This window comes from Xyrauchen texanus, chromosome 8 (genome assembly GCF_025860055.1).
Source record: "Xyrauchen texanus isolate HMW12.3.18 chromosome 8, RBS_HiC_50CHRs, whole genome shotgun sequence".
NCBI classification, from domain to species: Eukaryota; Metazoa; Chordata; class Actinopteri; order Cypriniformes; family Catostomidae; genus Xyrauchen; species Xyrauchen texanus.
Window position 1 is genome coordinate 6,118,905 of NC_068283.1, and position 12,313 is coordinate 6,131,217.

General features: G+C 41.1%; 1 protein-coding gene across 1 annotated transcript in view; it reads right to left on the reverse strand.

Annotated features, from left to right (window-relative positions):
• LOC127648066 (alpha-1,6-mannosylglycoprotein 6-beta-N-acetylglucosaminyltransferase B-like) overlaps nt 1-12,313 on the reverse strand; it is a 206,345-nt gene that overhangs the window by 39,176 nt on the left and 154,856 nt on the right. Inside the window, 1 exon segment of the mRNA XM_052132658.1 lies at nt 11,072-11,205. Within this exon segment, the coding sequence (XP_051988618.1) occupies nt 11,072-11,205 (134 nt within the window).

The window sequence follows — 12,313 nt, forward strand, 5'->3', positions numbered from 1 at the left end:
TATGCTGATTTTCTAATATGGGCATATTTAAAGAGTATATTACTCATTTAACCTGAACACATATTTGCAAGCAACCTTCATTGGTGATGAGGCAGCATAAACTCTAGTTAAAATATAATCTAAACATTCATTTTATTTATATATCATATTACATATCATATTTATACTGAAGAGTGAGGGTCAAAAATCCCTTGTCTCTTCAGATATATCAATACATATATATATATATATATATCCTTTTATATCAATATCTATCTATATTCTGTTGCTTAACTTCTTTAATAAAATGATGAATTAACTATATGCATGATCACATAATCAATTCTATTTTCTTATGCATAACTGAAATATACTTTGAATCTTATGTGTGTTGGAATGTTAACTAGTGTCTTTTAAGGAACATTCCAGATTCTTTCTCTCTGTCCTGCCCGTAGTCTGAAGGTCCTTTGGGGATAAGCTTAGCTGTGATGAGAGGGGGCAGGGAGAATGTTAAACATATGTTCTGTGTTTGATCGTTACTTTTCTATGATTAAGTATATGGTTTAAAGTCCTATGCAATACTACCTGAATAGTAGATGTGTGATTTTCTATTATTATTTCTTTAGGGAAGAAATGTATGTTATTTCAACCCTCTCCTCTGCCCGAGGAGTGAATATTTTATCTCTCTGTTTTGGTTTAAATGGCCTGATAATGTGTGCTCTAGCTGTCTTGTGCCCAGAGAAGGACTGTTGTTCGTCAGTGTTTTGTGTGTGCGTTTGACCTTCTACCTAGGTTTTGAACCAGGGATGCACACCAGGCCGACTCGAAGACGCCCCGCGACCATCTGCGAGGTCACTTCAGACGTAAATCTCGGGCGCGGACGACAAGTGCGCTGATTAATGTTGATAGGCCATTTAACTATCTATATGTTGTGACTTTATGTTCTTTTAGCCAATCAGGAGTAAAATAATGGAATGTATGTCCTTGCAAATGGTATAATTGATGTAAGATTTTGTGTAAGGTACGAGTTGGCTTTCGATCTCCTCGTGAGACTTTGCCGCTGGCTCTACCAATTTCACTGCAAACTATTCTTCAGTAAATTTTGGATTCTTTGATTGAACTTCTTGACTCCTGGTTTTCTTTCTCCATATCTGGTCCGGGTCATAACTGTTATACCCCTAACAGTTTGGTGGAGAATGCGGGCAATCACTCCGTGGTGACATCTCTGGCAAATCAGCAAACAAGGTAGGAAGCTTTTATTAATTGTTAGGGCTGCCTGACTGGAAGAGATTTTGAAGGGGAGCGGGAGAGCTTCACTCCGACGAGGCGAGTGAAGAGTAATTTAATTATACTATTGAGAGTATAAGAAGTCGCTGAGAGAGCTGTTAAGGGTTAAAACAGCAAACAGCGCAAGTGAAACGTGCTCTGTGGGGTGCCCAGGTGGGCATTGGTGTAGCACCACCCCGACAGAGTGCGTCCCTGGACGGGAGGTCCAGTGGCACCGTAAACCTGCTCAATCTCTTCCACCTCAGATAGGGGTACCCCGAGCTTAGTGAATCAGGCAGTTAGGGATTCAGATATTAGGTATAAAATAAAATAAAATACAATAGGGATTGTTTTGCCAGGGATGCATCAGGAGCGGTCCCAAGTAAATAAATAAATTGTGACCCGAATTGGTATGGATCAGTATATGTGACCAGGATGTTTGTGAAGAATACTTTGTGGTGAAATTGGTAGAAATCCAGTATTGTTGATGCTATAGTTCATTTATCCGCATAAAATATTTGCTGCTAAAATCTTTTCGGTAGTGATTTTCAACTGTGACCAAGAAAAATGTCTGATAAAGGGAATTTTCTGAGTAGTTCTGACCAAAACGAGGAGGGCACACGCTGTAAACAGCTCTGCTCTGACGAGCTCAAATCAAAGAAATGTGCGCAGCTCATTAAAAAAATGGTCAGTCAGGGGTTTGATTCTGATTGGAAAGTCATGCAGCAGATTGACTGGCTGCAGAACAAAAAAGGCACTGATAGGGCCAAATATCTATCCGTGTTTGCCTATTCATGGATTTGTAAATTGGGTGGTATACCTTTAAACCATGAAAAGGCAATTCCAAATGTGATGGACGGATGGTCTAGTTTGATTGCCCAGCGTGATAGAGTGGCAAAAATTATTGGGCAGGAAGTCGGCTGTGATCTGTGTAGTTTGAGTAAGGGTTTCGAGGCTGTTTGTGAAAAAGCAGAAAATGCTGTGAAAAATGAGACTGTGAAATGTGATAAGATTTTCTGGGAAAAAGTGTGTGTGTGCTCTCAGCTTGCCTGACAGAAAAACAAATGCAGTTCTATTTTGATAGCAGGGAACACTGAGACACTTTATCAGTGATCAAGGCCAAAGAGCGTTCAGTCTCAGTCACCATTCACTTTCATTGAAAAAAAAAACACAATGAAGATGAATGTGGTCTGAGGTGATCAGTCTCTAGCAATCTTCTTAACATTTCATTTTGTATTCCAGCTAGCCGATGATGAGTGTGAAGGATGCCTTATTTTGATTGACACGGGCGCGACTGTATCAATTACAGATCTCGATCTTGAGATCACTTCTGAAACTTTGTACATAGAAGGTCTAAATGGCACAAATGTATATCATAAATCTGTTCCTATCCCTCTAACCATTTCTAACTCTGAAAAAGTCTATTGGACTGAATTTTGGGTAGGGGAAAATACTGTAGGGACTCTAATCGGTGTTGACATTCTGAAAGAACTCGAAGCTGATGTTTTGCTTTCTCAAGATAAGCTAGTGCTTGGCTGCAATGAAACAATTTGCTTATCTCAGTGTGGCCCCCACCATGAGCAGAGATGTGCAGTGGCTGAACCTGCTATTCTAGCTGAGCCTCGCTCTGAGTGGAAGTTTATAATTTCCAAATTTCCTGATGTATGGGCAAAAGATAAATATGATTGTGGTTTAGCACAGATTCAGCCACTGAGCATCCCAGGTCCTTTGCATGAAGCCAAAAGACAATATCCTTTGAAAAATTAGGCTCGAGATGGAGCTGACACGGTTGTTGATGAACTATGCAAACGGGGGATTGTGATTCCCTGTTCCTCTCCCACTAACTCTCCCATGTGGCCTGTCAAATGGGAGCAGATGGGAGCTGGCGTTTGACCATTGATTACACTTCTCTGAATTCAGTGTCTGAGAAAATGCACCCTCTGGTGGCCAACCCCGCAACTATCCTACATGAGATAGGATCTGAACATTGTCTTTTTACTGCTTTAGACATTTCTAACGGTTTTTGGACTTGTCCCCTAGCCAAGGAGGACCAAGGCAGATTTGCTTTCACCAGCAGGGGTCGCCAATGGACATGGAGTCGTTTGCCACAAGGTTTCTGCAACTCAGCCACACTGTTTCATCAGGTACTAGCATCCTTCATCGATCCGGTAAGAAAACAAATTGAATATGACGGATCTGTTGTCCTACAATATGTGGATGACATTTTAATTGCTAGTCCAACCAAGTTCAAACATTTGACTGCTGTACAGACTGTTTTGAATGCCCTCCAAAACGGGGGATTCAAAGTGAACTTGAAGAAAGCACAGCTAGCACTGCCTGAAGTGACTTATTTGGGGCAAATTATGGGTGTGCACGGCAGACACATCACTCCTGAACGAGTTAAAGCTATCATTGAACTTCCAAAACCAAACACGGTCACTGGTCTAAGGCAAGTAATGGGTCTTTTGAATTATTGCCGCCAGTATGTTTCTGAATACACTGAACTTTCTAAACCACTCACAGAGGCGCTGAAAGGAGGAAAACCTGGATCGGAGCTGATCGACTGGACTGAGGAGATGGAGGAGGCGTTTGTGAGTATCAAAGAAACTCTTGCTTCCTCCCCAGCATTACGTCATGCCGATGCCAGCAGGCCGTTCCATCTATGGACATGGGTGGGAACTCGATCCTATTCAGCGGCCCTGGGTCAAAGGGTTCCAGGAAGAAACTCCTATGGGATGGTAGGATATTATTCTGCTCCTATTCCTGTTTCAATGGCAGGACAGCATCCGTGCCTGTTGATATGCGACTGTGCAGAGTGGGCTGTAAAGATTACCGAGGACATTGTGACTCATCAGAAGGTGATACTGCACACTAGACACCAGATTCTGAAACTGTTAACAAACACTCGTTTAGGCTCTATCTCTAATCAAAGACAAGCTAAATGGGAGGCCACTCTCTTGAGTAAAAATGTGGATATAAATATTGACATTGAAACTGCTATCAACCCTGCCTCCTTACTTCCAGAAGAAGGAACTGCACACAACTGTGCCCGGCTGATCGAGACGGACAGCCAGAGCCCTCTTCAATCTGAACCACTTTCTGATGCCATGAAGTTGTTCGTGGATGGTTCCAGCTTTCATGAACAGGGAAAACGCTTCACTGGCTGGGCTGTTGTAAATGAACATGGTGAAACTGTTGACTGTGGTTCTCTTTCAGGAGGAGGGGCTCAAGTGGCCGAGCTGGTCGCATTGACACAAGCATTGCAGTATGGCCAGGGGAAACGAGTCAATGTTTACACTGACAGCCGTTATGGATATGGTGCTGTTCATGACTTCGGCCCTGTGTGGAGACACAGAGGATTTCTAACCACTGCTGGTCTGCCGATCTCTCATCAACAGCAGGTAAAAGAACTTATGAATGCCTGTGATCTTCCTGCAACAGGAGCAGTTATCAAAGTCACTGGACATGCAACGGACAAATCTCCTGAGGCCGCAGGAAACCGAGCTGCTGACACAGCTGCCAGAGAGGCTGCAACACGGACTGAGACTTGCGTGAGTGTTATGGCTCTTGCTCCTCAGGAGAGTGAGTGAGACCCCCAGAGACATTTTTAAAATCTATGATGAGGATGACCCTGAAGAGATAGAACAATGGACAAAATTAGGAGCTCAGAAAAATGCAGAAGGACTGTGGAAATTTAATGAGCGTTTTGTTTGTCCTGTTTCTGCTAGAACTGAACTAATGTCTTTGTATCATGGTTTGGCACATGCAGGTCCTGAAAAACTACATGCAGTGATTTCCAAAACCTGGTGGTGGCCACGACTGAGGGCTTCTTGCAATGATTTTTGTAAGAGATGTCTAGTATGCCTTAAGGTTAATTCTTCTTCTAAGCTGAAAATTCCCTTAGGACATGCCCCTCGACCTCAAGGGCCGTGGACCCACCTCCAAATTGATTTCATAGGTCCACTGCCCCTAGTGGAGGTTTTACATACATTCTAATGATTGTTGATCTGTTTTCCAGATGGGTTGAGGCATTTCCACTGAGAAACTGCACCGCAGATGCAACCACCAAGATTATGTTGAATGAAGTTTTCCCAAGATGGGGTTTGCCCTTACAAATTGATTCAGATCAGGGTACACATTTTACTGGGAAGGTGATGAAAAATGTCATGAAGTTGATGGGGGTGAGGCAACACTTTCACATTCCATTTAGGCCCCAATCTAGCGGATCTATTGAACGCACTAATCGTACGCTTAAAACTTCATTGAGAAAGAGATCGTTGGAGTGGGGGAAAGGGTGGCATGCGGCTGTCCCAGCGATTCTGTTAAGCATGAGAGCCAGCCCTAACAAGACTACACAGCTCAGCCCTTTTGAGGTAATGACAGGTCGCTACATGCGGCTGCCCTGGGATGCCCCCATGCAACATGAGGGACCATCCGGGCCTTTGAAAGACGCTTTACAAAATTATCTGAAAGCTTTGGATGACGGGTTAGTGTTAGCACACGACAAGCAGATCGAGATAATGTTGAGCAAAAAGACATGCCAGCTTTGCCTGAAATAGGTGACAATGTAATGTTACAGCGGGAGATAGTTTCCCCCTTAGGTCCGAAATTTGATGGGCCTTATCAGGTGGTATTGACCACTAACACCTGTTCTACTGGATAGGGGGGTTTTGGGTACAGTATGGAGACATTGGTCACAGGTGAAACCACTTGAAAAGTGTAACAACTTACTACCTCGGGATCATTAAATGTCTGTCGTGTATGTTAAAATTCTAGAACAAATGTTTTATCATTACAGATGGCTGAATCCGACGACATACTGAAGCAGCTAATTCTTCAAGAAGAAGTGCGTAGTGAGAGACGACTGAAAGTGAAACGAGCTTTCATCCGATTGGTACTTCCGCTCTCGTTGGTATTTTTAATTCTGATTGCTTTATCATTTTTGATGTGGATTCAAATTTCAATTTGGACAGGGAGATTCCATGCGTTTTCAACTCATTGGGATTGCGAGGAGATCGATAACCGTCCATCATGGGTACAATACCCATGTCTAAATTCAACTGAGGGTCTAAATTTAATTCCGACCATGTACCAAAAGGTAAATGATCGTTGTTATCGTCTGGACGGAAATGAGACAGTGACCTATTGGCTTGGTCACTCCCCAAATTATCCCGATACTACCCTCATTATGCAAAAAGGTCGGTGGATGAGGAGTGGAGGCGTTGACCTGTTTGAAGGAGATTTCTGTTCAATGAGCTGGTTCCCTGACCACATAGCTCGTGAAAACATGAGTGCATGCTCTATACAAATGGATATGGTTAATCGATATTTGTTAAAATCTAGAAAAGGTAAGAGTAGAGCAGAACGAAGGAGGCGTCAGGTAGCAGATGTGAATGACTCCCACATGATTTTAGGTGGAAAAGCAGTGAAACTTCCGTTCTACCCAAGTGCTCCTGATCCTCGCCACATCATGTCATACTATTTTCCCAAAGCTAAGAATGAACATGGTTACAACAAAGTCGTTAAAGATATAGCCCAAAGTTATATATACAGCAATATTGTGATTAGAGAAGAACCGGGGTCTGATGAGTATCAAACAGCAATAAATGATAAGGATTTGATGAGATGGGGAGTGTTAGTCCCAACTAAATACCACATGATCTGATGGGACACTAATAGGGCTTACGGTGCAGTCTGTGATAGGTTAGGACGGATAGATAAAACTGACAAGGACAAGTTCGATCTGAATGGCAGTAAAAATGGTTTGCCTGCTATTAATGCTTTGTCCCTCTCTTGGCCCAGGTACACTAGATTCGATGACCCTTGGAAGGAGACTGCACATGTTGAGCGTTGTTTAGGTAAAGAAATTCAACAGTGGTTTGTTAAGATGTTTCCTCCTGGAGATGTTGATAAATGTAGAGAAATTTCTGAGAAGCTTACCGGTGTGAAGATGATGGAGATAACCTGGGAGGTGTGTAATGCTTCTTTTGTTAAGTCAGGTTACACTTGGGCTAGTTTTTCTGATGTGTTACACCAGTATGAGTTTGCTAGGAACCTTGCTAACAAAACTGTTTTCAGCATGGATCACTTGCATGATTACCTTGAAGATAAATGTTATAGTCCTACATCGATGGCTTATAATGTGACAGCCTGGACGCATTATGCAAGTGTTTAAACTGAATATTGAAACGATGTACACTCGAGCAAAGACTAGTCTGGTACCTTTAAAGTATTAGGAGCTGTTGTGGGACAATTATAAATCATTTCAGGTGAGGATGTGGCCTCATTGTCCGATGTAGCTATTGGAGATGAGTGGTTTGACAGGGCAAAACAATTTAGACAATTTCTGAGTCCAATTCCTTCAGTACAGGAAATCAGAGATCTAGAGTCTAAGACTCCATCAAAGGACTGTGCTAAACACAGGTTGACACACCCCATGGGTCCTGCATGGCGTCCAGTTGATAAGAGTAAGAAAGCTAACGAAGCAGAGCTGTCTCTTTGTGTTGCAGAGTTGAAGCAGGAGACTGAATACTTTCCTCGGTTGAAGGGGCAAACAGCTCGGCAGAAATTTATCACTGCATTTCTGGAACAGATAAAAACTAATGATCCATTTGCAGGTTATGAGTATTTGAATTCTGTATGGCTTAAATCTAAGGGCACTCCAAGGTATACTGATTCGGAACCTCCGTCTGCTATAGCAGTAGCATTGGTTTTGGCTTTTTCGGTAGGAGCAATATTTACTGACATGACGGAAACAGTGGAGGAATATGTGGAGGAAGCTTGGGAGGAGTTTGTGGCTGCGTCAGAGGATTTGGTCATGGGAGCTGTTAAATATGTGTTATATGCTTTTGGAGCTCTTTTGGGAATGGGTGTCTTCTGTCTGTGTGTGTGGATGTGTGTTCGTTTCTGTTTTTCTTATGTATGCAGGTCTGCTTGCAGTAACTTGAACCCTTCTGAGGAGGAGAACCGACTGAGAAAACTGACAACACGCTTGGAAGAGAAACTTAAGAAGGATAACATCCAGGCCCTGTTGTGAGTGGAAGGTGGGAGAGCCTTTGCGTGGGGACTGGGAATTTTTAGTATCCAGCATGTCCACAATGAGGCGAAGAGACAAGTGTGACCCGTCAGGGAAGCATGCGTTACCACTCCACCTTCCGTAGTGACCTCACTTGGTAGACCAGACGTGGCGGTATTGGACCCCACATTGGTCTAAAACGGGGGACTGAAGGGTGAGGGTCAAAAATCCCTTGTCTCTTCAGATATATCAATACATATATATATCCTTTTATATCAATATCTATCTATATTCTGTTGCTTAACTTCTTTAATAAAATGATGAATTAACTATATGCACGATCACATAATCAATTCTATTTTCTTATGCATAACTGAAACATACTTTGAATCTTATGTGTGTTGGAATGTTAACTAGTGTCTTTTAAGGAACATTCCAGAGTCTTTCTCTCTGTCCTGCCCGTAGTCTGAAGGTCCTTTGGGGATAAGCTTAGCTGTGATGAGAGGGGGCAGGGAGAATGTTAAACAAATGTTCTGTGTTTGATTGTTACTTTTCTATGATTAAGTATATGGTTTAAAGTCCTATGCAATACTACCTGAATAGTAGAAGTGTGATTTTCTATTATTATTTCTTTAGGGAAGAAATGTATGTTATTTCAACCCTCTCCTCTGCCCAAGGAGTGAATATTTTATCTCTCTGTTTTGGTTTAAATGGCCTGATAATGGGTGCTCTAGCTGTCTTGTGCCCAGAGAAGGACTGTCGTTCGTCAGTGCTTTGTGTGTGCGTTTGACCTTCTACCTAGGTTTTGAACCAGGGATGCACACCAGGCCGACTCGAAGATGCCCCGCGACCATCTGCGAGGTCACTTCAGACGTAAATCTCGGGCGCGGACAACAAGTGCGCTGATTAATGTTGATAGGCCATTTAACTATCTATATGTTGTGACTTTATGTTCTTTTAGCCAATCAGGAGTAAAATAATGGAATGTATGTCCTTGCAAATGGTATAATTGATGTAAGATTTTGTGTAAGGTACGAGTTGGCTTTCGATCTCCTCGTGAGACTTTGCCGCTGGCTCTACCAATTTCACTGCAAACTATTCTTCAGTAAATTTTGGATTCTTTGATTGAACTTCTTGACTCCTGGTTTTCTTTCTCCATATCTGGTCTGGGTCATAACTGTTATACCCCTAACAATATCATATAGCATACAATTTAATTGCCTGCTTTAGACAAAACAGCATTTAAATGTAACTAAAACTAGCTTATAAGGACATATTTCAAATTTCAATACTCTGTATCCTGGCTGGCAAGTCTGGAAAGGGTCCCACTAGTAAAATATGTACATGTTTATATAAAATAGCATGTCAATAAATATGTACAGTAAGTAAAACTAAATTACTTACTCATCCGAAATTGTATCCCCGGCTGGATCAAGTCTCTCTTCAAAATGCAAATATTCATTGGAGTCCCACTCTTCTTCTGAGGAAAATGTGAACTCTTCGTCACTATCCAGGAGCTTTCTCGCCTGTGTATCGTGTGATCACCCAAATGCGTAGAAAAGTAAATTAACTAGATGTTTTTAAGGCACAGTTGGGGGCGTTTACCATTTGCATTGATTGCCTCAGCACATTACAGTATGAATAGAGCCCTCTGCCAGTGGGTGTGATCACATTAGGGATAATTAGCTGAGCCAGGAGAAACTGTACATCGCTTTGTTTCATACAGATTACAGTTCAGGAGAATATTTGTTTTATTTAAGAGACTTTTATTTTGTTTCTGCTGTAATGACGAAAAAATCCTGCAGGACGCGTGAGGATGGTTTACTGAAAGAATTGGTCCCCATAAGTTCATAATATTTAAGCCTCATCCTCTACAATATTAATCGTGGCTATCCACTTTTCTACAGCAATCGTGAAGTCCTGGTGGATACAAACATTTTAGAGACTGGGGCGAGGAGCAATGAGTAAGTCTGTAAAAATGTTGTGAAAGATATTAAAATGGGAATCCCTGTGCCACGTATTACCTGTTTTTGTGCTTAGACCTTTATTTTGAAATAATTGTTTAGTTCCCCGTTCCTGTTTCCTGTTAGTTTTGTAGTCCTTTGTAGTTTCCTTTCATGATTGTTTTCCCCTGATTGTTTTCCCCAGGTATTCCTCGTTCCCTTGTTTGCACTTGTGTATTTAAGCTCTTGTTTCCCCTGGTTTCTTTGTCAGTCTTTGCTTGTGTTGTCATGTTCTGTGCCTGGTTACTTGTGTTTTGTTTTCTTTATTCTGAGTTTCTTTGTTCATCTTTGCTTTATTAAAAGCTGTGCTTAGATCCTCATTCCTCGTCTGCCTGTCGCACCCTGCAAATACTGAGGACATGCAACCTTTGAGTATTATCTTTGGCATCAAGTCGCAGTCTTTATCTAAAGGTAATATGACAGCATTTTTAGAGAATACAGCTGAGCTCGAGGCAAATGTTCCTATCTTTTCAATGTTATTTTTAGGATTTCTTCAAGCTGTGAAACATGGAACTGTCGTCAATGTTTTTCTCCTCCCTGATGTCTCTTTGTTCTCTTGCCCTTTTTAGGATTAAAATTAGTTATGTGATTTAATTAGTGAAGTAATCTGATTATGATTTTAGAAAAGTAATATGTAATTTTAGTGGATTATTTTGTATTAATTTACAAACACCGCAAATAGCTGATTGGCTCTTAACTGTAAGGTGGGACTTTTATTCTGTATACTGCCATGTTTAGTGTTGAATATACATCCTATTTATCTGTATAAGAATGTCTTGTGTCTCTGATAATGCAAAGAGAGGCTTACGAAACATGGTCATGTACTGCTTGCAGTTGAGGTTCCAGTAGCCCCAGTTGGTCCTGTAGCCGTGCATTGTGGCATACTCCTCATGATTATATGCTGGCTCTGTGCCGAAAGTGTCAATCACTCGGATGTGGCACCTGTGGTGACAAAAAGGTGAAAGTGTCAAACATGTAGTGAAATTAACCTGACATCTGTTAGCTAGCTTTCATGCAGTACTGCATAGATCAGCTAATTAGCTGAGGTATTGCAAATGCCTTTTCATTGTACAAAATGATAAGTGTAGCTTTCTAAATGCGATTTATCCTCCTGAGACCCGAGTGCGACCGCTGAGTGCAATTTATTTATTTTTGATTTGTAACTAGTTGCCCCTAATAAACATACTACAAAAAAAATTATATATTGCCGCACAAACTTTTCCTAAATTTGTCCTCCCTCCAAGTTTTGAAAGGTTATATGATACCAAGCAATAGAAATACAGGTAGAAAAATATAGTGAAATTACCGCTAATTTTCTGCATTGAAACTGTGTATTGGGAAATTGATTTACTATGACTTATATTACAATGTTTTCTACTTTGGCAACAATCTCAAGGTTCTCTTCTTGCACTGTCAAAAAAAGTGGTGGCCAGTGCTGAAGCATTTTACCAATCATACGTTGGCATTATTAATTCTGATTCAAATAATGGCCAGCATCATCCAAACACTGCCAACAGGGTTAAAATAAAATTTAGCACTATAAATTTTGAATCTACTGATTAACATTGTCCCATGTCTGCCAACCATGTTGAGTGGTACAAACATCATCTGCTGTCTGAAACTGAACTTTTGGTCGGATGTTAGGAGACATGGACCCCCCAACTGAACTTTGGCTGACATAAAAATATGCACTTCCTGCTCATGCATTAAAAGTTGTATAACATGGGAATTGACCTCATAAGAAGTGACTACTAGCCACTTTGAGTCATTACTTTCCTGTTTTTGATAGATAATAATGATCAATCTGATGTCGCTTAGGTCCAGGTCTACAGCACAATTTTCCTTGGGCCCAATTAGAATAATTTCAGTTTATTTTCATTTAGGTTAAGGAAGTTACTTTCAAGTCATAACTTTAATTAATTTAAACAAGCCATCAGAGGTTGTAAGGGGTGTTTATCTTTGTTTTATAGGAAAATATAATTAAGTCTTCAGCATATAGATGAAAAGACACTCTATATATATTAAAAATCAAAGCCAAAGGAAGTATACA